Here is a 27,277-nt window from a genome sequence, read left to right on the forward strand (position 1 = left end):
AGAAAACGTTGGTTTTCTGACAAAAGTCTGCGTGTTCCTGAAAGCTGGGAAGATGGTGATTTTAGCACCACAAACCCTTTGTTGATACCATTTGCACAGAAAAAAACACTTTCTTCATCAGCACTTTCCCCCCATTTTTCCCCAAAAACCCACATTTTTGCTGTATTTTGGCTAATTTCTCAGTCCCCTCCAGGGGAATCCGCGAACCCTGGGTACCATTAGAATCCTCCGGATGTTTGAAGAAAAGGACAGATTTGGCGTGAACACCAAATGTGGATAAAAAGTTACAGGGGCTTAAGCGCAAACTACCCCAAATAATCCCCCCCCCCCAAATAACCCCCCAAAAAAGGCTTAGCATGGGGGAGAGAGGGGAGAAAAAGGCCTAGCACGGAGGGGTTAAAAAACTCTTTTTCACCATTTGCTTACATTTGTAGACAGTCAACTTCTTTTTGTTCACATTTTCGAGCTCACCAAGACATGGATTTAAAGGTTCCCTCATAGTCTGCATTAATTTCAGTTAAACGTTTTAATCGCACCTGTGCCATACTCATGAATAGTGCTCCGATTTTTTAGGATGTTTATTTTTTAACATTTCAGGCTCCGTTTATCCATATTTATTTTTACCCATCAACAACTGTTCATACATCATGTTGTTCAGTCTATTTTCACATTTATTTTACCAATAAACGTATTTCCTCAATTAGATGATTATCTGGTTTTAGTACTAAGCAGCTTTGTATATTAAAACACTAAATTCATCTGGAAAGAAGCATTAGTATTGTAGTACAGATCTGAATGCAAACCTGGCTACGTACAAAAGGAGAATTTACATAATAGAGTAAGGAGAGGGGGGATGCAATAAAAGGTTTAACATTAGTTGGTGAATTGCACAAAGACATTACATTTCATATAATCTAATTATTTTGCACACTTTTACAATTTTAAGAGGACAGAGATGTAATAATTTGTCAAGAATTTCAAGATTTTCAGTCAAGTGACAAAGCTGGGATATGAATTCACAACCCTAGGTTTCAAAGTCAGCACCTCAGCTACTATACCACGTCTCCTCCCTTATTATCAGCTTGGAACGTTACTCATAGACATTCTTTCTATATTTTTACATGTTTAAAAATACAGAGATGAAAACACATTTGCACCTGTATATATTTGTAAAAATGGGAACATTTGTCATAATTCCTCTAGTAAAAACCATTGATGAAATCACGAACAAATATTTCATTCTTAAATGAGACAGAACCCAGCACAACTTTCAGCTTTGAGTGTATATATATGATCGGAAAACGTTAATATTTTTTGATTGTGGAAAAATAATCTCCTTCAATCCGTCATCTGGGGCGCATAGTTTTACTCGAAAAAGTTCAAAGTATCACCGACTCTTAAGTGTATTTCAGAAGTCATTTTTGGTGGTTGCTTGAAATCTGCTGGCGAAACACATTAAATCACCCCATAAACAAAGATGAATGACAGCTTAGCATTGGAATGCTAATACATACCCACGCGTAGACTGATCGAAGTGCTTGCCATCTGGGTGAACAGATATTGCCCATTCAAGGAAATTTTGCAATTAGGATTTCAATAAGATATCAATAGATTACTTTAATTATACCTAAAAATACTATTATCCTCAGTGTATTTCTTTACCCAATGTTTTGTTGTGCTGTAAAAAAATTGGAGTATTATGAGCAGAGGTTTATGTTTCAAGTAAACGATTGTCAAACATTTGCCATACATCCATCACACACAATACGACAGGTGTATAAACTATGGTCAACAAAATAATAGAATCTCATGACTGTACAGAATATTTTATGGGAAATACTTCCAGATCTTTTTTTTTCAACAGAATAATCAATTACTAAAAACATAACATAATAATTTGCAGAAGCAGCTCCTGAAATGTGCAACCTATGGACGAGGACTGTATAAAGTTACTTGACGAAAAACACTGCAATACTGTCTGGGGAAACTAGACCCTCAGCATAAAGGCTAGCAAAAGCAAACCTTCAAAGACAGTGGCACGGACATAGGCCTACATTAATGGCTACATGTATAGACGAATGCCAACTCATTAATAAGCCTAAAGGCAGGGCCAGTATTAGATTAACCTTTAGCATTTGCAAAGGAGCCAACAAACACGTGAAAATTCATCTTCTAAAATACAGGCCACGAGTTGCACCCGGTCACTTATTGGAGGTTTTATCTAATCCTGTACTTTTCTTTGGATTCCAGTACATGAAGTCCTGCATTTGGAGACACATCAAGATGCAGGTCTCAGAATGCACAATTATGAACAGCGCTGGATGGCCTACTCACACTAGACAGTGTAAGCTCTCCAAGGTTGCTAATACAGTTGACATTGGGTAGAACAGTTTTGTGTGTTCAAGAGGTCTCATGAGAGCAGCTGGATGACTTGTCTGGCTCGCTCAGTCACTTCCAGCCCAGAGCTGTCTTCTGTGTTGGCCTCGTTTTCCTTCAGCATGGCCTCAGCCTTGCGCACGGTCAGATCACGGGCGCTGCCCTTCAGGCCCTCCAGGTAGTCCAGCAGGACCGTGAAGTGGTCCCTGGAGATCCTCTGCGAGTCGTACATATGCAGCAGCAGCCAGGTCTGCCTGGTCTTCTGGAACTTCCAGTTCTGCGCCTTCTGGGCCCAGCTGGTGAGATACTGCAGCGCTAGGTCACAGCCCGAGGGCTTCTCCGGCTCCGCTTTCTTGGTGTCAACATGACCCTCTCGCGTTAACTTCTTCTCCTCCTTCTTACGTTCTTTTTTCAGTTTTCTCTCAATTATCCTCATCTCTTCTGGGGTGAGGTCTTCCTCAGTCTTTAACTTTGACTCACTTTTCACCCCGTTTGAGGCCAGAGAAGCCCCAGAGTTGACATGTGCTGCCTCAGTGCACCCACCATCCGCTCCCAATCGCTCCTTCTTTTTACGTTCTTTTTTCAGTTTCCTCTCAAATATCCTCTTCTCGTCGGTCAGCTCTTCCACAGCCACCGGCTGTCCCATCTTTTTCATCCCTGTTGATGTCAGTGAAGCTTCAGAGGTGTTGTCGGGTAGTTTGGTGCACACAACTCCCTCTCGCCTCTGCTTCTTCTGCTCTTTCTTCAGTTTTCTCTCCAGCTCGCTGCTGTCTTTCATCGTCCGTTCTCGCGCTTCCTCATCCTCCATCTCTTCTGATGTCAAGGACACCTCCTCACACACTTTCTTTTTCTTTTGAAGAAAGTTATCCGTGGATTTCTGCGGCCTGTTGATAGGCGACTCACTTTCTGCATGCCTCTTCCGGTTTTTGCCCATTCTGCTGGCTGGCCTACGGTCCAAATCTCAAGCCTATAAACAAAAATAAAAATTAGAAATGCTATTTGCACAAAATGTTGTGCTTAATTAAAACTGTGCATGTTACAAGCAAATATTGACCTTAGCCCTCATTTAAATCGTTTATACCACCCACTATGCACCAGACAGGTCAGGCTTGTTGAAATACACTTCATGCTTCTTCGCAGGAAGCAAGGGGAGACCAACATACACTAAGGAAATGTATAGTTAACATGGGGGAAAGAAATGTATTTACTTGAGTTTTATATAGCGCTGGCTAGACCCCGGAGGTATCAGCGCACTTTACATGAGGAGATTTACATAGGTTATAAGTTACACATGGTTATAAAAGGTACATCAGTAACAAGATTACATCCGTTGGTTCATGGCGTGTTGAAGGGTAAGGGGTAATGTAAAAGGGTAACGGGAGGGAGAATAAACTGAGAATAAACGGAGCGTAGGCAACAGGATAAAAAAGCAGGCAGGGAGAGAAATTAAGGCAAGAGAGGAAAGGAATAGGGGAGGTAGACAAAGAATGCAGGAGGGAAGAGGTGGGGAGGGGGCAGGAGACAGCGTTTTGGTTACTTTTTCTCTAGACTCAGTTGTTTTCTCTTAATGAGTGCAAATGGAAGAGTAAATGAACACATTTATGAAAAGCAACAACACAGCATTTAATATATTGTAAATATTAATGTGTTTCAATGGTACTGATATCTAAAGAAAATTGTGCAATGCTCGTTTGCCTGTTACCCATGTTGAGAGCCAACTAAGCCAATAAGCCAAAATCTATCAGATAACGTTTTCAACCAGGAGTTCTGCATGTTTATGTAGTCTACATTCATAGACCCAAGGCAATGATCATACTATGCAGCTATGACCTTCTGGTAAATCAAGTCTATGAACGGCAGTGCTACAAATTCCCACAGCCAAAACCCTATTTTATCAGAAAATGTGCTAGATCTAGTAGGAACAATTATAATAATTAGGACTCCCAGTTTTATGGTATTTATTTTTTCAACATTTCTGTCTGTATTTATCCATCTTTGCTCCTTGCTCACTTCCTCTGCACTTATCATGTTTACTTTATGTTTTCTATATAAATGAAGTTTCAATTGGTACTTTTCCACATTTATTTGACTGATTAATGTATCTTTTTCAAATGCATGTAGTCTCAGTTGTTTTCTCTTTATGACTGCAAATGGAAGAGTAAATGAACACATTTATGAAAATCAATAACAGCATTTAATACATTGAAAATATTATTGTGTTTCAATGGTACTGATATCTAAAGAAAATTGTGACATGTCAGTATGTCTGTTGTACATATTGAGAGCCAACTATGCCAATAAGCCAAAATCTATCAGATAACGTTTTCAACCAGGAGTTCTGCATGTTTATGTAGTCTACATTCATAGACCCAAGGCAATGATCATACTATGCAGCTATGACCTTCTGGTAAATCAAGTCTATGAACGGCAGTGCTACAAATTCCCACAGCCAAAACCCTATTTTATCAGAAAATGTGCTAGATCTAGTAGGAACAAATATAATATTTAATTAGGGCTCCCGGTTTAATGGTATTTTTTTTTCCGGCATTTCCCTCTATTTGCCCATATTTATTTTTGCTCATTTTTTCTCTATCCATTTTTATTTTATATTTTCTATATAAACAAAGCTGCAATTGGTATTTTTCCACATTTATTTGACTGGTAAATGTATACTTACATTTAGGAGCGGCTCCTCCACTAGGGTGGAGGAGCATCACCCCACTGCTTTCTCAGTGCTAGAAAGTCAAAACATAACAAGCATTTGCAATGCAATAGGTCTCGCAGCTACACGAGCCTAAGCCACCGGCATTGCAAATGACAATGCCCTTCATCTAAGTTTTTAAAACGAAAACAAATGGCATTGTCATCCGCAATGTCAAATGCGAGACCTAATGCATCGCAAATGCTTCTTTGCAGGGCCACCATGCTAGCCCTGCAGACTTTAACAGTCTGCCGCATACAGGATCCACCTTTTAATCGAGGAAATTCTGGAGCAGCGGGTTCTCCATATAATTGCTGACTGGCAGGGGTCAATACCCCTGCCAGCCAGCAATTATATTTCACACATTATGCTGGCAGACAGAGGGTGTACTGCTGCGAGGGGTGATTTATTGCGGTGACCAGCCAGGGCTGTCTATCTGAACTGTGCATGCAAGCTGGTTGGTATTTTTGCTTGTGGCCAGTCTGACCTGTACAGTTCAGGCTTTCTTAGTCATTGTAGACACACAGCCCCATTGGTCTTGGATGGGGCGTTGTGTTAGTCTATCTCAGCCAATCTTCACAGTGCTCTTATGCGGTTTACTATTATAAATAGCACAAGAGCACTGCTTTCATTGGCGAAGTGCATGGTGCTAGTTTCCCCATACGTAGGATACACAGCTCTTCAGTGCAGTAGATACCGAGTGGGATTTGAATGTCGGTCCGGGATGTGGAAAGAAGAAAAGGTAAGGGGATTGTTTTTTATTATATGATTCCTGTGTACTGTAAAATGTAACTGGTGCTCATGTAAAGCGCTCCCATACTGTCAGACTGAGTTTGCGCTATGTAAATAGCGGCAATAAAACCAAAATCTGTAGCAGCTGCGTGATGCTTCCAATGGCCCTGTGACAACAAAAATGTATACTATGAATGCCTCACTATTTTTGAGAAACACCAGCCGCCAATGGACGTCAGAAGGGACCCAAGGGATGGTAGGTCTTTGTAAGTGGGCATCCATGTTGTGCAAGTAGTTGGGCAGCCCTCGATGCTTCCTATCTTGCCCGAGTCCTTGACAAAAATAGTTGGTGGGCTATCCAAAGAGGGGGCACTAAAGGGATGGGCAGTGGAATTGGCCGGCTGCTCTCTGGCAGAGAGTTGAGTGCTTCTAAGGTGGAAAAAGCACTTGGTAATACCCGTGCAGGTTGAATCCTGGGCAATACCTGTGTAGGTCCAGTGGCTGCAGAGGCGGCACTTGGTGCGGCTTGTGACTCATATAGACTATTCAGGATCAGATGTAAGTCCTAATTTTCTCCTACAGTCCCGCAGGTACACTGGGGCTGTGAAGGGTGAAAGTAAAAAGCTGGCAGAAATGGTCACGCACACAGGACGCGAACATGAAAAACAAAACAGAAAGCAGCTCCACACCCGGGCCGGGGAGGAGACCTGGGAGGGCGAAGGCTGCCCGCGCATGCACGGTACCTGCGGCTCGTGCCCAGTGGTGGCGCATGCGGCCGGTGCAGGCAGCGCCTGTCCCCTTCCAGGACTCCAGTGGTAAAGAGAGAGCTCTGGCGCCAGAGAGGAAGTGCGGGAGCTCAAGCAGGGCCGGTCCTAGCCATGGGCGGTATGGGCAGCTGCCCAGGGCCTCGCGCTCAGGGGGCCCCGCCACGGCGCCGGCCCCGCAGTTGCGGGAATGAATGGGAAAAGTGCTGCGCACAGCACTCTCGCGCAGGGCCGCAGGCAGTAAGAGGCAGAGAAGAAGACGGGAACTAGTCCGTCACTGTCTGCGCACGCACCGTGACGAACGCACCCCACCACCTAGCTTAGTGGTGGTGGTGGTGATGCCTTAGTGGTGGTGACGTGCGCAGTACGCGGGCGGCAGGCGGCTGGCCTTGCTAATTTATGATGCAGGAGTCCACGGTATTATATATACCTTTTATTGGACTAGTTAAAAATATTATGCTTTAACATACTGTATTCTCTTTTCTGATTATGATGCTAGGCACTAAATTCCAGGCCATGTCTAATGTATTTCTAGTTCTCACATACATGTTTGCTATGTCTGTCGTTCTGTGTGTGGGCCAGGAGGAGGCAGTGTGAAAACCATGAACTAGTTTTCCTGTTCTTTATGGCTGCATTGCATCTTCTAGAACACTGTACTGTTGTACCGTTTTCACACATTATTTACACTTTGTCAAACAAAAGGTTTAGCCTTGTGTGTTTGCATTTCTCAGTGCCAGAATATAATTACGTCAAAGCATCAACACTTCTGGACTTTCTCAGCAGAGAGGCGCGGTATTAATAATGAGCAATATTATAGAACTACTTGTCCCCTACATAGCTATGTACGACCAGATTTACTAATGCTTTTGTGCCGGTACAAGCGCCATGGAAGTGGTGCATAGCAGTGCAAAGTGGCGACAGGGATTCACTTTTACGCACAAAAGGTGTTTTGCTTTGGAAAGGTGGCCTTTTCACAGAGGTAAATCTACTTGGAGCTGCTTGGCGTCAAAGAGGTGTGTATGGGGATGAATCACCGCCTAGTGGAAACAATGCCGCTCCTCCCCCCACTCATTCATTCTGTGTCTCAAAACCTGAAATGTATGCTGTGTACTAGCAAACATTTCACAAACGTTTTACCTGCTGCTTTTTTGTGGTAAAACAACATGGGTTACGGCAATAGTAAAGTGAATAATTCTGAATCAAGTCTGAACTTTCATTTGCTCCCGATTCAGAATTTGTGCAAGAGTCGAAGTGTATACTGGAAATACCACAATTTTCACTCTGAGCATAATTGATTGTTAAGGCCAGCGAGGGGACCTAATTTTGACCTGCGTCGAGTCAATAACTAGCGATGTTTGGTAAGCTCAAAAAAAGAAATTGGAAAGATTGCAGCTGACTAAGGTTTATTTTAAGGCAAGGGGAGATTGAGTGATCTGCCTAGAATCACAGGATGTTGAGCGGACGCTGGGACTCGAACCTGGTTCCCCAGTTTCAAAGGCGGCAGTTCAGGACATTACACCACATATCCTCACATTCTATGAATGAGCATTTCTGAAAACCCACAAAGATTTCTGTCAGGCCAGGTGATCTTTTGGCTCTCAGGGCATCAAGCAGCCAAAAATACCTCTCTGGATGGCGGTCTGTCAAGTTTAAAGCAGTCCAGGCCTCCACACCAGGCAAGGCTCTGAAATCAGCTAGGCTGCTCTTAGTGCCGCCAGGCATGGTGGCTTCGGAGAAGGCCCCTGTGATGAGAGACTCTTCAATACAATGGCCTGCCTGCAGAGGCCTAGCGTCAGGAGACCCTCTGGGAGTCTGTTTTACCTCAAGTGCCCCCGTGCGGACTTGGACACCTTGAAAATCTCAGAAGATTATGTGCCTGACCACACAAGAAAAGGGGTAAAAGAAAGGCAAAATATTCAAAATGTCCGCAATCATTCAAAAAAAATGTGTGAGTAGGCTGATAAAAAAAAGGCAGCCAAATTATAGTATAGACGACATTCAGAGATAAGGGATGCTGGGTCCAAGTCACATGGGTTTTACACAAATATGTGGCGCTTCAGAGCGGTAAACAGGCAATACCAGTTCAAAAATCCACGTTGGGACTCAAAGAATCATCATAAATTATTGCACTTAAGATGCAGGGAATGGAAGAGGTTTCTCGACAGGTAGAAAAAAAAAATGTACAAATGCACATTACTAAATGAGCCAAGTTGTTGAAGTGTGTACATCCACTTCAGTTCTGTCACTCTTCTGTGAACAGGGAAGATTGTGTCCCTGAAAGTGTGTGATCCCCGTCATTTAGACAAATGTGAGGCCAGCCCTTGAAATGGTGATTCACTAAACAGACTAAATGAAATGAAATAATATGAAAGTGAGACTTATAGAGTGTACTAATACCCTGAGGTGTCTAGGCGCTGGACTCGGAGCAAACAGGTAACCATCTAAATTGGTAAGCAGTGAAGAAAGGAAGCTACTGATTGAAAATCCAAATGTTAAGGCTTTTCTGAATGCTAACAGATTTATTATCCGTTCAGGTGAAAGTGGAAGGGAGTTCCAGAGTTGTGATGTTCTGCCTACAAAGTTTCTTACACCCCATTGAGACTTTTTAAATTCAGGGACTACCAGATTGTGTGCCGCAGCCGAGCGGAGTGATCTTGGCGGAAATTTGGGGGCATGTCCAACTAATCATTCAAGGAGCCGGCAAGTGTTACACTCATGGATATTTGCTCACCTGGTTTCCATCCCCTCTACTTTTTGTCCATGTTACTGATATCCACATTAGTTTGTTTCAGTGATGCCAAATAACTAAGATCAAAAGTCCTGCAAAGTCACTTTCTGTGATGTCACTTCTTGCGACGCAATATGCAATTAGAGGGGCCTCACATCTTCCCTTTCGCCCGGGGCCTCAGAAGGCCTAGGACCGGCTCTGAGCTCAAGTCTTGGGTCCCAGGAGGGGGCCCGGGTGAAGAGTGGCAGATAGCAGTGCGGGGCTCCCATGACTGAGGAGAGAGCCCGGTCTTCATGCTGGCAGAAGTACAGAGGAGCTGGAATGCTCCAGAAGTGCGCCGTAGCAGGCCGCCATTCAGGAGGATGCCACCAGAGGAGGAGTTCCCCCCGCAGACCGGGTGAGTGGGGGGTTCTCCGTTTGTGCAGTGGTTGTGCAGATGAAGGCACAATGTCCAGGTTTATTCTCCAACGATGGGGCGAGTTTATTTAAAAGCCCCTTTTGGGGGCCAGAAATAAAAGTGAGAGCGCGTGGGCATAAAAAAAAGAGAAAGTGTAACTGCATGCTGGCTTGCGAGGACGGAAGGGGGACAGGAGATGTGCACACCACATGGCTGTACGTGAGCGTTCACGACCTCCATTCGCCCTGCGCGTGACCATCTCCTGTCTCCCTTCCGCGGTAAGTCAGTAACAATAGATCTCGCTGGCAACAGCGCTTCGCGCTGCGTCACCAGGTGCGAGACCTAAAAAGGTAATAACTTTTGGGTATTACCATTCTATGTTTCTTTGTGGATTGTGGGCGGGCAGATTTGCCCCGCTCTCTGAGCAGGGCAGGGCAGGAGTGGTTTGCCAACTCCTGAGTGTGCAAAGACTGTTTGGTCGGCCATCACTACCCAGTCATACCACTCTACCCTTCTCCATGCAGGCTGCATTGCAGCCAGCATGGAGAACATGCCATCCCATACAGCCCTTTATATGATATGATAAAAATTATTTATGGAGCGCACGTTCACCAGCGGTTTCTTGGCGCTTGGGTGGAGGGGCTAAAGGCAGAGGCAGTGTGTAGGAATTAGTTGTATGCTTTGGAAAAAAGCCATGTTTTAAGCGATTTCTTGAATTGAGAATAGGAGGGTCTTTGGCAGAGCTCTGGAGGGAGAGAATTCCAGAGGAGTGGTGCTTGGGTGGAAAATCTCAGACCGCCATGTTTCTTTCATTTGAAAGTGCAAGAGGACAAGAGGTTCAGACAGGAGGAGCATAGGTCGCGGGGAGGGACATAGCGATGGATTCGGGAAGCAATGAAAGAGGGTCCATGGGATGAAAGGGCTCTGTGGATCAGGCAGCCAAGTTTGAAGAGACTGCGCTGAGCCACTGGGAGCCAGTGAAGGCTCCTAAGGATAGGCTTGGTGTGGCTGAACTTCGGCTGGCCATGGATAAGCCTGGCTGCTTGATTCTGGACTAGTTGGAGTCGGTGGGATTGGTATGCGGGAATTCCAGCATACAGAGAGTTGGTGTAGTAGATGCGGGACATGACTAGTGCAAGGGTGACTTGGACGAGAGCTTTGTGTGAAAGAAATCTGCTGATTTACCTGATTCTGCGTAGGTGGAAGAAGCAGACAGAAACCACCGAGTTAATTTGGGCCCTCATGGAGTGGTCGCTACTAATGGCGACGCCTAGGCTCTTGACAGAGTTGACTGGCAGCCCAGGGAGATAGGCCAGAAGTTGGAGTTCCAGGGTTGCCCTGTAAGAACCAGCTCTGTCGTATCAGGATTAAGCTTTAGCTGGTTAGCGTTCATCCAGCTGGTCATGGTGGATTGAACGTTCTCTATAGAGGAGGGAGAGGGATCAATGTTGAAGATGAGCTGAAGGTCATCGGCATAATTAACAAGCATTTACAATGCAACGGTCTCGCCTTTGCAAAAGTTAGAGCTATTGGCATTGTAAATGACAAACTTTTTATTTATGTGCTGGTTTTGAAAACAGATAAATAAATGGCATTGTCATTTACAATGCCAATAGCTTAATCTCTCGCAAATGCGAGACCTATTGCATTTGCACACACACAGACAGCCACACACAGAAAGCCACACACACAGCCACACACCCAGAGCCACACACACACAGAGCATATCCTGTTCCTCAATTTTTATGACCGCTACAATTTATACCATAATCTTCAAAGTGTTTGACTATTTGAAATGTACCAAAGTTCTTGATTAATGTGGGCCTTCTGTAATGTTCTAAGTTCTTGATTAATGTGGGTCTTCTGTAATGTTCTATTTCCATTGTACAGTGCTCTAGCACTTTTCGGTAAAGACCACATGTTGTATTGTAATGCAATATATACAGTATAGCAATGCAATCACGTGTAGTGATAATGTTTCCCACTGTTCCCATGCTCAAGCAATCAGATTGGTTCCTCCTAGAGCGTAAGGTTCGGGAGGATTCTAGGCTGAGCGCCTGTTTATTGTGAGTGATACCGAACAGCAAGAGGAAGTAAATAAATTGTCTTCTTCAACAGAAGCTAGATGTTTCCTCAATTGCCTGCATTACAACACTGCGCTATACAAAAAATGAATGAATACACAAACATTTGCTTCTTTTCTTCCCATGTCGGTCTACCTCTCCCTAACAATGTATATTGCCTCTATCAAACCACCTATGGGTTTCAGTGAAGCGCGCTACATACAATTACAATATCTGGGCCGCGACTCCTGCAATTCCAATTTGTGATCAATTACATGTGGGTCGATATAGAATCTCAAACGTGACTTCCATTCCGAGGTCATATCCAGCACCTTAACATAGTAAGTCACTCATTATTTCAGCCATAACTTGCAAACATACCTATCACTGCCCAAGCACCCCCAACCCTTCCTTAGATTCTCCAATCCACATTCTTGATGCACTACCGTACTCCCGATCTCACCTACTCACCCCCTTCCTCCAGGCTCTGGAAGCTCCATCCCAGAAGCGCCTGTAGCAAAAGGATCAGCAACGCGGTGAACAGTAGTAGCCGGTACCTTCGGAGGAGCGACTGCACCCGTGCTCGGCCCACCATCTCCAAACGTTGCTGCTTTAGGGTGTGAGCACGTACTGGTGGTACGGTTGTCGCTGACATAAATGACGGACTAGATGGCACATCGGATTACTGCAGGGCTGTCGATCACTGTTCAGGCAACTACTGTGCTTGCGTGACATCAACAGAGCGGTGGAGTTCCCCAGTTGGGGGTCTTTCAAAACAATGGAGTTCCCCCTAAGACTTAAGTTCGGGTATATTATTGCGCGCTAACTATCCATGCAATCCGCAGAGGCCGAACATCTGAATCTGAGTAAGCCCTTCTCAAGATGGCCGCCATCGCGGCTCCGAGGTTAAAGCGCCGACGGCAATCTTCGAGATGTTAGGAGTAATCTCTTGCAAGGCTAACTACATTATATGTTCTAAAACTATTTTTAATATTTAAACTGTAAAAGCTTCCTATAATATCGCCGGTGAGTTTCAGAATAGTTAAGAAACTATTGCTAGCAACTTTGAAAATACAAAATGTATGGTTTTCAGTTTCTCTCGGCTTCTGAGACACGGACAGCGCGGGGGTGGGCGAAACAAAGACACGGACCGTGGGAGGGGGGACGGACAGCGGGATACAACCATGCGGGACCAGGACGATCTTAGCAATGAGGAAAAAAAAAAAAGTACACGCCCACCGCCGCAATGACGTTAAAGGGGCGGGATGAGTAAAAATCGCCGGAACGCCCACAAATCTGCTCGGGCAATGACTGACAGATCTCTCTTCCAATGGCTAGCCTCCATTTATGGAGCTAGCCAATGGAAGAGAGAGGCGGGACAAAGCCTTGTACTGTCTAACATAAGATTTCGCCTGCGCGAACAATGCTGCGCAGTGGATGCCAGGCGAAACCTAAAAATGACTACTGCTCTTTTCTGGAGTTCAGAGATCAGGGGGAGGATGTACAGGTTGAACAGAAGGGGAGAGAGGGAGGAGCCCTGAGGGACTCCGCAGGTGAATCTTTTTCCCCCTGAAGAGAAGCTGGAGAGGCGGACCGCTTGATAGCGGTCTTTGAGAAATGAGGTGAGCCATCTCAGCGGTGGGCCCCGGATGCCAGCGCTCTCGACCCGATCGAGTAGAAAGGCGTGGACGATGGTGTCGAAAGCAGCCAATAGATCCAGGAACATCAATGCTTGCGAGGTGTTCTGATCGACCCCCTTTCTATGTTCATCATGGACGGCCAGGGCAATAGACGTGGTGGAGTGTTGGGGTCTAAAGCTAGCTTGATGAGGATCTAAAAAGTGGGAGTCTTCCACAAAAGTACTTAGGCAATTTGCTACGAAGGCCTCCAGAATTTTGCCCAGGAAGGGAAGTAACAAAATAGGGCAGAAGTTGCTTAGCACCTCGGGGTCAGCACCTGCTTTTTTGAGTATGGTGAGCCTAACGCAGTTTTGAAAGAATTGGGAACCACGCCTGAGGTGAGGGAGTTACTGAGGAGAGAAAGGAGTGTTCGGGATGTTGAGAAAGATCTCCCGGGCAATATGAGGGGGACCGCTGGGAGCCGCAGCGAACTTTTTTGAGGAGGGAGAAGAGGGCCTCCTGAGTGATCAGGAGGAAGTGGGAAAAGAGAGAGGGGTTACGGGGAGAGTTACTGGGATCGGGGGGTGAGGCGGCCTAGGGGATACTGGAATTGATGTTGGTAATCTTGTCGATAAAATAAGTGTTAAGGGAATCGCAGAGAGATTGTGAGGGCAAGGGTTTGACAGTGACACGGTCGGGTTTCACAAGTTCGTCCACAATGGAGAAGATGTCTTTGGTTCTGCTAGTCGAGGAGCCCAAGATCTTTGAAGAGAAGTATCCTGTTTTGGCTGTAAGGATGGCGATTTTGTAGTCCTTTAAGGCTGAGATAAAGATGGATCATTTGAGGGGACAGTAATCAAGTCTCCACTTGCGCTCGGTTTGGCGTAGGGCAAGTTTCCTGTCTTTAAGGTCCTTTGTGAACCAATGCTGGACATCAAGGGGCCTCTTATTTTTGAGATTTTCCAGGGGAGCGAAGTTATCTCTTGCCCAGGCCAGCCAGGAGTTAAAGTCTTCAGCCTGAGTGTGTGGTGAGACCGGGGGTCCGGTGGGCTGAGAGGTGCTAGGCGTGGAGGTAGACAGAAATGTACAGAGAGTAAGGATATTTACCCGACTCCAGTTCCTGATCATAATAGGGTCAGTGGTGGGGGTTTTGGTCGTGGAGGGGGTAGTGATGGAGAAAGCAATAAAGAAGTGGTCAGACCAAGTACAGGGAGAGATATGTAGATTGGTGATGTCAAGGTTTGAGGTCCAGACCTGGTCCAGGGTGTGTCCTTTAATGTAGGTGGCCACTTTGATGTGCTGGGTGGCTGGGTGAAGTTCATGCCAGTGAGCAACTCAGAGAAGTCTATCGAGCAAGGGCTTGGTTGGGCAGCGTCCTGATTGGCTTTTGGGAAGAAGCCTGGTTGCCTGCTTCCTGTCACAGGCAGGAGAGCAGGCGCAGTGAAGATGCGGGAACCGGGCCGGCGGAAGATACCCACCCGCGAGCCATGCCAGCCGCTACCGCACACATTTGAATGTCCCAAGGGTTTCAGCAGTGTACAGTGCAACAGCGTTATCTGAAAGCACTCACATTGTACAATAGAATATATAACTGTAGATCTTCACTAAATTAGGAAATCTATTGTCCTATTTCAATTCCCATACCTCTCAATCTGCACTCCTACTGACCGGTCAGTCATGATTAAGACTCCCGGTTTTTACGGATTTTTTACAGATAAATACAGACAGAAAACAATGTACTTTCTGACTGCATTTATTTTTAAAAGTGGATACATACAGAAAATTGAGCTTCTTTTATGTGACTGTGTTGTCTTTCATGAATTATAGGCCAATAGTTGAGCAGATGGACAGCATGGGAAATAAAAAAAAAAGGATGCAATTTCATTAAATAATGCCACTTGTAAACATACATTTGTCGTATAATGCTAATATTTACCAGTGGATGTTTTGTTATATAGTATTTGGCAGCTGAAATAGGTAAAACAGACAGACATCAAAGTATGAGTGGATGTCCATTAGTTAAATAAATATGGCAATGTACAGTTCTACAACTTCATTTATTCGCCGCAAAATATATATGGACAAATACAGATAAAGTGGACAAAAAATACATTTGGATAAATACAGAGTAAAACAAACATTTACCCGGGAGTCCTACTCATGATTGACAGTAGAAAAAATAATCCGAAGACGACCTATTTTCTGTATTTTTCTGTACTTAAAAAATAAATACTGACAGGAAAATAAATCGTTTTCTTTCTGCATTTATTTGCAAAAAATCAGTAAAAACGGAAAACTGGGAGCGCTATTTTTAATTATTTTTGCAAACAGAAAATGGTAATTCAACGCCAAAACAGCTTGCATGATCAAAAAAATAGCACAAATAGAAGCCTCTCTTTATCTCCCGTTTGTAAAGAATGGCAAAGATTTTGTCACTGTCTGCCACGGACGGGATTCCACATCCTTACAGCAGACTATGTTCAGCAGGATAGCCTGCGAGCTTAGTGTCTCTTCCATCAGACACCCACCTTGCCGAAGTAGAGAAAGTTGTGACTATGACAACACCTCTCTGTTGTCTCTGAGCATCAGCTGAATGCTTACAAAGCCATGTTAGCTTCTGGAATAATTTAAACCTATAGGGACCAGAGCTAAACTTTAGTAGTGCTGTCGCAATAATCACAGCACAAAGAAAGCAGCTGAAACATGTGTGACAATGTGGATACATGTGGTGATGCGGGGAAAATGACCTAATTTGCATTAGTTTAACCGCCAATATGTTATACTTGGCAGGGCTATGTCAGTGGGTGGGGCGGGAGGGAGAGTAACAACATGAACAGGAAGGGGGTAAGCAACAACAGGAAAGGTGGGAGGAGTGCAACATGGAAATCATGTGTGGGGCAAGCAACAAAGACAAGGCAGGACGGAGGAGAAGCACATGAGGGATCTAGCAGAACAAAAACACAATCTAGTAGATTGCTTAAATGCAAATAAAAAATGTTGTACCCACCAAAAGAAGTAGTAGAAAGACACAAGTAATGTGTTTATGGTCCAAGGGAGGGACAAACACATCAAGCGGGAGGAAGTCAAACTGCAGCTGTCCAAAAAGAAGCAAGGAAATTAAAGTAACGAAGAAGCCAACCAATGGTAAGGAATGTCCGGGCTCTAATTCTTATGTAGTTAAACAAAATATCTTGCAAGTGACAGCTCATGCACGGTCTCAGATAAGACCTAAACATGTAAACACTGGCAGAGCTCTAAGGTCTTCCAGGCAATGCGTGTTTTGTGTATCCAGTTTAGTATTTTTCATTGCATGGTGGGATTTGCAGTCAGTCCGGTTTACCAATTTATAAAACCAGGACCATCGAATGCAAAAAGCAACAAGCATTGGCATAGCCAACAGGTCTCGCCTTTGGGACCTTATAAGTATTTAGTGATGCAGCACAATATCCTTGGTGCAACAACTACAACTGCTGCATGGCTAAACACTTATAAGGTCCCAAAGGCGAGACCTATTGGTTATGTCAATGCTTGTTATTTGCGTAGTTATGCCCTCAGTGTGTTTGGCTTTGTAAGGAACTTATAGTCATTGCACGGCTGAACGAGAGCAGCTGTAAACCTCTAAACTGAGGCACAGCGATCTCCCGTGAAAACAACCTAACTCTGCGTCATACTTACTGGGTCTCTCACTTGTAGTACATGGGTCTGCACTCTCGGTGTCCAATGTCTTGCATGAATGATCATTATCACAATTACGGGATTTATGGCTGCCCGGACTTGCAGTAAACAAACATTTTATTTCAAACACTTTTGATGCTATGTGTCCCACTGTCCCTTCAGTTAATTTTTATACTGAAATGTGAACGGTCTGAAAAACAGCCTATTTTACATAATCCATTGAAAATATTCAGAAATATATGTGTAAAATCAAATACATGCAGAGTACAGTGACAGATTGTAAATATTAAGTAATATGTATTCAAAATCAATAGATGCTAGTGTGTCTTTATTCAGGACAGCATTCAAACGACGAGCTGTGCAAAGTTAACTGCACACCACAGATGGTGGAGAGAATCACTGTACAATATCTCAAGGCCTTCATCAGAAATGTATCATGAGCCACGCATTCGCGAAGGAGCAGACCCAGTATCCCCTTCAAACCAGAGCTAGGGTACAGATGCAAATCCCATATCCAACTTAAGTATCCCTTAAGAACACCTGGGTTCTGGGCTGATTTGTGCAAATGATGCAATTAAATGCAATCATTGTCTCACTTATTTCTAGAAGAAAGACCACTTGAATCCGTTTCAAGGACATGGGGCTTACTCACTTTACTCACTACCTTGGATCAAAGGCATTTTCTTTAGCCACATCACTTTTGAAGTCCACCAGCCGCCACTGATCACAGCACATGATTGAGAAAGTATGATGATATTAATGTATTCTCCATTATGCATTTACTATGTACTAATCTTTATGTGGTGAAAAGCCATTATCGAGTAAATTAAATTAATTCGAATTTTCATTTGCAGTGACTGTGCACTTGCATTGACTATATACTTGTATCCGGTGTTTGGAGAATGTGAGTTTTTGAACTTCTCTCTAATCCTGGGATAGCCTGTTTAAAGGTTCTGTAGATTTGGAAGTTTCTACGCTGACTCGTTTGTAGATCAGCTGTGTAGGTTCTTCCTAGCTCCCGTGACAGCTCTGGTCGGGTGCCAGACTCATTTTCAGTACAATGTATTGGTGAATGGCAAGATGCAGAAATGAAAGAATGATTTACTCCGTTCGTTTTCTCAAGAAAAATTGTTTGGAGGGCGTTATGGGGTGCCAGGGAAACGTGCACACGTGTGAGAGTTCGTTAAATCAGAACAAAAGTAACAAAATGCATTCCCGCTGAGTCAGCTAGCGTTCCACTGAGCCCCGCTGCCGGGTGCGTGCTGCACCGTGAATACGCGGATGTGTTCTGAATGAACACTGCTTCCCTGTGCCCACCGCCAATGCTTGGTTGTGCATCAGAGTAGTGGCTGGGTTCAACTTGGCACAGCTACACAAGCAGGGACTTCGCAAGCCCCAGCATTCCGGTTCCAGCTAGTCTGCTGTTCAGGAATTCTCGAAAGATAAACCGAGTTAAGGGGTACCATGGAGTCTGCACCACTTCTAGGAATGTCATATAACCAGCATTCTCCTCGAAGGTCACACAGATCTGAGGCTGTGTCCGACTTTTGTTATAAGGGTTTTTTTTGTTATAAGGGGTTTAACACAAAAGTGCCTACTTTTGCAGCAGAATTGGAAAAGGCCCCTCCGGTATTTAATAATCAAAGACTTTAAGCACTGGGGCACTGCAGTGTTTTCTTTGCTGTAACACTGAAGAGTTTTTCAACAATCTGCTGCCACAGGGGAGCACATTTCATGTTCTAGGCAACCGACTCCTCAGCACTAGAACATGTTTTATCCGGCATTTTCAACCACATCAAAAGGACATTCAGGAAAAGGCTGCAGTTGAGGGTCTCTGAAGGGTTGGTGCAGCTCGATACTTCTGACGTCTTATGGAGGTTGCTCAAGTAGAGCACGTTTTACCAAGAGAGCCTGTTCAAAGATACATTCTCTTAGGTAACTGAAAAAGCTGTTTGAGAAATACTGTTTGCAAATGTAAGTCTACTGCTGTTGATTTAATTTGTAACGCCTTAACCGTGAGGGTCTTTCCGCCGCGGTGCGAGGGATCTAAAGGGTGGGCGGGGCTGCGTCGCCCGTTGGTGGTGCGCAGCACTGGGGAGGGAGTGCCCCCGTCGGCCAATAAGGGGTTAAACAAGCACAGCCCCGAAAGTTAAAGTGGCAGCGAAAGTTAAAGAAGAAATTAAAGACAAGCGCGGCCCCCCAGCCGCAAAAGTTAAAAGAGTACTCGTGCATGCCGAGCGTTTTTAGGTCTCGCCTACGCAGTGCGCAAGCGCTACTTAGAGGGACTTCTTGGCATCGCTCTGCACTTTCTTGGAAACTCGTGCATGTTTTGCACTGTTTCCAATGAGTATTTGTGCATGCAGAGCATTTGCCTTGCGGGAGCGAGCAGCAGCAGGCACGATAATTGCAAACAGACGGCACTGCTGCTCGCTCCCGCAAGGCAAACGCTCTGCATGCACAAATACTCATTGGAAACAGTGCAAAACATGCACGAGTTTCTAAGAAAGTACAGAGCGCTGCCAAGAGGTCCCATTAAGCACCGCTTGAGCGTGCGTAGGCAAGACCTAAAACGTGAACTGAATATGTGAATCACACATTTTCCTGGGAAACCGGAGAGCTCTGCGCTAGTCTAATACCGCGATTCTCCAGTGCCACCTAGCTGCCGTCCACGTCGGTGATGAAAAAGAGCCGCAGAAAGCATCAGCGGGGCGCCGCCATCACTGCTGCCGAAACGAATCCACTCCCCGCAGCATGTATTATTACGGTGAGTGCGCGTGGTCTCAGAAACCCCCAGCACTCTAGCGAGCCTCGCCTAGCCACTTATGGTGCAGGAGATCAGAGCGGAGTTGGCGGCTGTCGATGTGCTTCCTATGGGGAGAACGCAGCGCTGAATACATGAGGTCTCCACTGTTTGAAGTCATGTACCGCTGGATAATAGACGGTGAGCGGGGGCACTGCTGATGACCAGGGATTACCCTGATGTTACGATGTTGACGGTAGGGGGCTCCGATGACCTGTCCCCCACCTGCCTTCAACTCCTTGGGTCAGAGACGCGCTTGCTGAGCACAAGATAGCGGACTGCTTCCCGGCAGCGCTTGCTGTTGGTCCCTATTTGTTCAGAGGTTCGCTCCAGTTCTCAACTCTCCATGATGTACTGATCGTCAACCCCGATGCCCTCGCGGTACTGTGCCTGTGCACGTAAACAGCAGTCATTCTACTGCCCTCCGTCCTCCCTTGGTGCTGTGGCTGCATCCCCTCCTCCCTACCCTACTTAATCGAACTCTGCTCTACAGGTATTTTGGGTTTTGACTTTGTGCATCTTGCCTTTTTGTGATGGTTTCCTTTGATGCCCACAACCCGGATCCGGCATTTTGTTGATTCTGGTTCAGTCCTTCGGTCCGTGGGACTCCGTCATGCCGAACTTCAGACATTTCTCTTTTGCTGGACTGCCCTATCTCTTTCTCCCCCTCAGGTCCCCATCTCTCCTCTCGCCAATCTCAGCCTCCGACTTGTTTCCCCCCCCACATCTCTTTACCCCTTTTGATGTTTTATTTCTCCGTTCACTCTGTAAATATGTAATATTTAATTGTCCAAGTCTAATCGCTGGTAAAATTTAATCATGAGTAAATTTACTATTTGTGTATATATATATATATTTATATAACTCTAACCACTAGTATATGTAGTAGACCTTTGTACTTGCTACCATTTTAGGAGTTTAGAGTTTATCTCTTTGTATCTCTTCCTTGAGTGACTTTACAACTTATACATTTACAAAAAAAATTATGTTTGTATCTCTTCCTTGTGTGACTTTACAACTTGTACATTTGCAATTGTTTCTGTTTGTATCTCTTATGTAACTCATGTAATCCAAAGTCCTTATGTAATGTAACTGGTTCTTTTGTAAAGCACTCTGACACCTTCGGGTACTCTGCGCGCTATATAAATTTGCAATAAATAAAAAGTCTCTTTAGATGTTAATGCCTACTTCTTCCAAAACAATACAATTAATTTGTCAAAAGAAAGGCCAGGATTTCGAAGCATTATGTCTCTGTGACAAGCTAAATGACAACAATCAAACAATCTAAAGACAACAAATATGCAATGGTTACACCGAACAGACTCTCACTCTACACAAAGAAAAGATAAGTAAAATGACACCCACCCCTAAAGCTCAATGTATGTAAATAACAGCGTATTACTAATAAAAGACTCCTCGCTACAGAAATAAACAAAATTATAAAATAAAAAATAAATGTTCCCTAGTCATGCTAAAAATGTTAAAACAAGACCAGCTGATCTACTCACGTGAAACCACGAACCAATTTTAAAACTTTGAAAAACACCCGCCATGAGAAACTTGAACTTTGTTTTCTTTTTCGCACCTTTGGTCCTCCTCCTCATTTACTGCTAAGTCTCAGCAGTTTCCCAAACTAAAAGCATTTTATTTATACCTCGCTCCGTCGAAAAATGTTCTACATCCAGGAACCTCCGATGGCCATACTACTACTAACGCCGTTTAATTTCACAAAAGTGGATCTCGTGTCTGTTGCAACATGGCTGCTGTGTTAATTTTACACTATAAAAAGGGACAAAAGACTTTCAATTTCCTGTTCTGGTAAATCTGGAGGCCATGTTGGAAGAGAAATAATTGCTCCCATGATGACCACATTCGAAGGAACATTGGTGATATTTGAAAATCAAATTAAACATTTATATTGCAATACCGGCACACTTACCTTTACTACTAACAACTACGGATAAGCATATACACGTTTTCGGAAATATGTCTGACAAGCATTTGAAAAAGCATTTTCTTGAAACAGTTTTCAAAGGTAGAAGATTACTCTTCGAACCAAATAACGTGAATCGTGTTTATCATCTTCTAATGTGGCCGAATATTGAAACAAATGGTATGTATGTGGGAGGGTCTGTGCACAATTTTAGTTCGTTCCTATCATAGTCGCCACCGGCAGCGTATGGCACTATTTTCAGGCTATAATGAATGTCCCCTTTTCATGTTTATTTCGACCCTAATTCTGACGTAACTTCCACTCGCGCATGGGCTTGTGAACAGGAAGGGAGGTGATAAGGCCTCTCCCGCTCCGCCTACTTCCTTTCCTTTTTCTCTGACCAACGAGTAGAGAGGTAACGTGGTGCAGTCGCTATCGGGCTTCTCAGAATCCTGTTTAATAAATTGTTATTTTGTGAAACCGGGCATGAAGTGCCTTATGTTACACGCATTCACGATATTTCTTCTGACACCCTGAGCGCGATTTAGTTGGGTGGCTTATTTCCTGTTTAGTGTAATCTATTCGTTTGGGCCTCCTCACGTAGTTTAGCAGTGTAATGTTTTATAATAGTTTTCGTTTACACGTGCTTTGAGTTGCTTCTTGTAAGAGAAAGTTTTAAAGTGTATGTTTACGAGTACCTTTGTGCACACTTGGTGCAACTCACGGTTTGCCTCAGTGTGTTTGGCATTTGTATCCCGTCAACCATGGTTTTTGAAGCGTGGGTACTCACCCGCGGGGGAAGGGAAAGTGTTTCCTTATTATTTTGTCATTTTTGCACGTTGACACTGCCAGGGATAAGGTTTCACCTCCGCACCAGTTTGTCACGCAAATACAGCAAAGAACAGTAAGGTGACACATCAACGTTAGGGAAGTGCCTTTTTCCAAAATGACTGGACCAAAATCATTGTTGGCGCTTCTTGCGCTGCAACTTGGGTGCAAGCTTTGTCGACCATCCTGAATCGCGCCCTGTTCCGTAACATGAGACCACTACCCGCAGCAAGAGCTCTTTGAAGCAGATAACCTATTTTATCTGAATTCTAATAGGTTATGTGTGCACTTAATCACGCGGAAACTTCAGTGTGGAACATTGTAATATCTTCTAGAATTAATGCCGCAAGTCCTAGAAAGCTATTCCTCCCAGTGTGTTTGAAGCTCATGGTGCGTTGTTGTGCACAGCTGTCTTGAGTGAGACCGAAGATTTTTCCTGCATTTCCAGTCTGTTGAGTGCACTGTGGCAGAAGAGGGTATTCCCGGAAGCCCTTTCCTGTGTGTTTTAGTATACAAACATTCTGCTTTACCAATTGAGTCAACGAATTCAATCCTAACCTAAGGCAGGAGAGAGCAAAAATGAGTGTATGTAAAGCCAGTCTGCTTTAGAAATTATAGCTTCCTGCAACTAATAGCATGTTTTACCTTGTTTCAGTAACGTTGCTTCTAGAAATGTTTATTACTACAGAAACCCTGTTCCGAGTCCTGGACTGGCATTCTGAACAGGTTGGACAGCAAAGTACATTTCCAATAAGTGTATAATGTAAGGGATTTTGAGGCAAATGTTTGCCTGGGTTTCATTCACGTTGAGGAGCTGAATCTGGCCAGGTGACAGTTCTGACACTGTTGCCCTTGTCCGTTTTAGTTCTTTCTGGTCTATCGGCCCAATTTAAGACTGCCCATGCATTACTCCTGCGCCATGTTATTGAGGTAGGCATATGCAAGTATTTATCGTGGGCCATTTTTTCTGACATTTGTTTGCTGTGCTGCCTCCACTTTCAAGCGCACATTACAGGAAAGGTCTCCTGTGCTGTGACTCATTTTCTACGTGTGGTGGCTATCGATGTTTTGTTCTGGTTGCCCATCCTTGATTGAATGAACTGCAGTTGTCTAAAGCTAGCAAGACGAAGGAAATTGTTGCAGGTGTTTTGGAGGACCATACCTCTTTTGTATACTAGCCACGAGAGGTTTGCCCAAGCCTTTAATGCTATACAGCCTAGGATTCCATTTGACTACACTGTTCCTGGCACCTCAGGGAAAAGTGTTAACGTACGTACCTTTTCGAGATGAGAACTGTAACTGTGCAATATCATCCCTTCTATAAATTGTGTTATGGGTCATAACTCAATTATCGGCGCTTCGTACCTGGAATTACGGGGGTATTTTGCACATGTTAGTCCATATCTCTTGCATGTCGTGAGGACACCATTGGGCATTGTATCGAATTGGTTTATAACCGAGCACGGTTTACTTTTTCTTCCACTATCTGCTATTTTATGTTTCACTTAAAACTTTAAAAAATATGCGAAGGAGCTTTTCGTTCTTTTGTCACAAAATTGTTCCATCTATTAAGTGTGCCATTTAGTCCAGCCTCGAAGCGCCTGAATCAGCAGTTTTTGACCTTTTGACTACTGTATACCCCACTGTATCACTCTTGGAAACTAGGTAAACAAATATACATCAGACAAGTACACAGATTATGGTATATTTCACACACAAACAATATGCAAAAATCATTTTCCTGGGCAGGTACAGTTCTAAAAATCATGTTGTAGTTCTAAAAGATGGCACAACGTGCTAGCTTACTCTATTTATTTATTTCTTTATTTTATTTATTATTAGTGTTTTGTATAGCGCGAACAAGACCCGTGGGTATCAGAGCGCTTAACATCGAGGTAGGTTACACATTGGCAATATAGAATCAATTTATACAAACAAACATATGAGGTAGAGGAAACTGTGGCTGAGGGGGTGCCTAAATCTAACTATTCCAAACGCATGTGCAATTAGCATTAGAGGTAGGTGAGGCTTAGCTTATATCCATGTCTATATCGACAACTAAGGTGAGGTAGAGGTTATATAGTTTTGGCTTTAGAAAACAATTATAAGTTCGCATAGGACTGTGGTAGCGTTCAGGACACAGTCAGGGCTTGTGTGAGGAGTTAGTCCCTTATCAATGATAACATTCTTGAGTAATATTCTTGAAAGGGCCACCCTTCAGCTGACATAAGTATAAACACCCGCGATCCGCCAGCTTCCCTATGCAAGGTATTTACTCAACATAAGACTCTTCAATTCCCGTTTGAATGTTACAATATTTTGAATCTTCCTCACACTTGGAGGGAGTAAATTCCAGACTCTGGGGGCAGCTCCAGAGAATGTTCGGTCATAAGACTTTTTCTTTCGGAAGATGGCTGGCCGCAACAGCAGCTCCTTGGCGCTTCTGGTTGGTCTGTTTCCTCCCGATAGCTTGATTTTCTTGGCTAGCTATCTTGGCGTGTTATAATCACCGCTTTGTGGGTAATACATGCTAACTTCATTTGAATTCTGGCCTCATAAGGAAGCCAGTTGAGTGCTTTCAAGTGAGGAGATATATGATCAAATTTCCTAGATCCAGTGATGAGTCTTGCCGCTGCGTTAAGACAAGCTTTTAGTGGGGCTGTGGATGATTTAGGTAGGCCAGCTAATGTGGAGCAACCATATTCGATCCTCGATATAACTAGGGATTGTATAGCCAGTTTTAGATCTGCCTCTGAGATGAATGGTTTTAATTTTCTTAGGTAGCTCAAATGGTAGCGGGCGCTTTTCGCCATTGAATTAATGTGGGCTTTCATGTCAAGGTTTTCATCCAATGTGATTCCTAGTGATTTAGCTGAGTTGGCTAGGGTTGGGGTGCAGTTAAGCACAGTCACCAATTTGGTCCATTCCTTTATTTCAGAATGGCTCCTTGGAGGTGAAATTAGCAAGAATTCTGTTTTATGGGCATTTAGTTTCAGATGATTAGTAGTTAACCATTGTAAAGCCATCTTTAATGTCTCATTCATTAGATCGATGTCATCGAGGGAGGCGATCTTCAAGTATATTTGCGTGTCATCTGCGTACATGTGGTAGGATATCTGAGAATTCCGAAGAATGTCTGTAAGAGGTTCGACATACAGGTTGAATAGATCCGGTGATAGCGTTGAACCTTGCGGGACCCCAATTGTATTAGGACAAGGGGGTGAGATTGCTTTGTTAACCAGGAATCGTTGTGTTCTGTTCCGTAGGAAAGAATTGAACCATTTCAGCACATTTCCGGACAGTCCCATCCTGTCATGTAGCCTGGACAATAGTGCTTCATGATTTACCGTGTCAAAAGCAGATGATAGGTTGAGTAGAATCAATAGGCATGCTTGATTTTGGTCTAGGGCTTGTAGCGCGTCATCGACAATATGCAGGATCGCTCTTTCCGTGCTATGTCCTGCTCTGAATCCTGATTGGCATTCGTCTAGTAAGGAGAACTTGGTGATGTGTTGTTTCAGTTGGCTCTGCACGCATTTCTCAATTAGTTTGGCCTGTAGAGCGATGTTGGTTACTGGTCTGTAGTTATTCGGCATAGTGCCTTGTCTTTTTTGCTCCTAATGCATGCTCTTGGTTAATACCAATGTTTCAATTGAAGCCAACCCCACAAATCAAGATAAGCGTGGCAACTTCCTTTTTGCTTACAATTTCAAATTTTCATTTAAAGAGTTTTATGTATATACTATATCAATCTTAGAATTTCTATTTTCTAAACCATCGTTGACATAAAGCTTGTGTTGCGGATCCCTGGGGCCCACCAACTCCAGGTTAGGAACGGCAGGCCTAAATGTAGAACAACCATATAGCAAGACGTGTGCTCAAGGCCGACTATTATTGTAGGTGCAGGTGGTTGCAGTGCGTGCTCCTGTTTTACTAATATTGTGGGTGCAGGTGGTTGCAGTGCGTGCTCCTGTTCTGTTCTCTTAGACACCTGCCATGTTAAAGTAGTCTAGATTAATGAAATATCCAAGTGCTCATGTTTGTACTGATGTTAAACAACGTTTTTCTGAAACTTGGCTTAATTTTTTTTTTTGTAGGTGTGAAGATGTCTGCCCACCTGCAATGGATGATTATTCGCAATTCCTCCAGCTTCCTGATTAAACGGAACAAGCAGGTTTACAGTACGGTAAGTTTTAACTATGGTTGTAGGTCTATACCAATGTATTAATATGGGATGCAAGGGAACATTTAAGCAGAAGGAATTTCTTAGTTTTATAAATGGAGGTAAATTGGTGTGCCTTTACACATTTTATCGGACTATATCGTATTGTGTGCTAGAATGATCGATTCACCCAGATACATGATTTTGCTATCTAATTTTTTTAAACTAAAGCTTGCTGATTTACCCTTTTATGGTGACCTCGACATCAATTTTTATAGTAGGCGTGAAAACACTTAATTCTGTACACCTCATTAGTTTTTAGGTCTCGCCTGTCGATGCGCATGCGCATCGAGCAAGCGAGACTATAGGGGCTCATCCACTCTTTATCCAACTTGCAAGGAATCGTGGCGATTCCTTGCAGTGCCCGTGACTTTTAAGCTCAATGCGCATGCGCATTGAGCTTAAAAGCGCGTGCACATGCCCCCAGCCGCCTGCCTTG

At 44.0% G+C, this 27,277-nt stretch overlaps 2 protein-coding genes across 4 annotated transcripts in view; one reads left to right on the top strand and one right to left on the bottom strand.

The window, feature by feature from the left end:
• Positions 1 to 563: 563 nt before the first annotated feature.
• Positions 564 to 21,634, bottom strand: CHLSN (cholesin). Of its 3 annotated transcripts, none has more exons than XM_078654919.1 (2): positions 21,510 to 21,634; positions 564 to 3,343 (listed from the first exon to the last, which is right to left on the bottom strand). In XM_078654919.1, exon 2 carries the CDS (start codon positions 3,308 to 3,310, stop codon positions 2,411 to 2,413), a length of 900 nt encoding a protein of 299 aa, XP_078511045.1. In that variant the 5' UTR covers positions 3,311 to 3,343; positions 21,510 to 21,634; the 3' UTR covers positions 564 to 2,410. The 3 variants fall into 3 exon arrangements, with proteins under 3 accessions (XP_078511045.1, XP_078511047.1, XP_078511046.1); XM_078654921.1 differs by having other exon boundaries at positions 21,441 to 21,591; XM_078654920.1 differs by having other exon boundaries at positions 21,364 to 21,591.
• Positions 21,635 to 22,135: 501 nt separating this feature from the next.
• Positions 22,136 to 27,277, top strand: part of RPL28 (ribosomal protein L28) — a 29,427-nt gene continuing 24,285 nt past the window's right edge. The window contains exons 1-2 of the mRNA XM_078654922.1: positions 22,136 to 22,203; positions 26,714 to 26,802. Coding sequence (XP_078511048.1) covers positions 26,722 to 26,802 — 81 coding nt within the window. The 5' untranslated portion in view covers positions 22,136 to 22,203; positions 26,714 to 26,721. The remainder of the gene's footprint in view (positions 22,204 to 26,713; positions 26,803 to 27,277) is intronic.

This window comes from Lissotriton helveticus, chromosome 7, assembly GCF_964261635.1.
Source record: "Lissotriton helveticus chromosome 7, aLisHel1.1, whole genome shotgun sequence".
In the NCBI taxonomy this organism is placed as follows: Eukaryota; Metazoa; Chordata; class Amphibia; order Caudata; family Salamandridae; genus Lissotriton; species Lissotriton helveticus.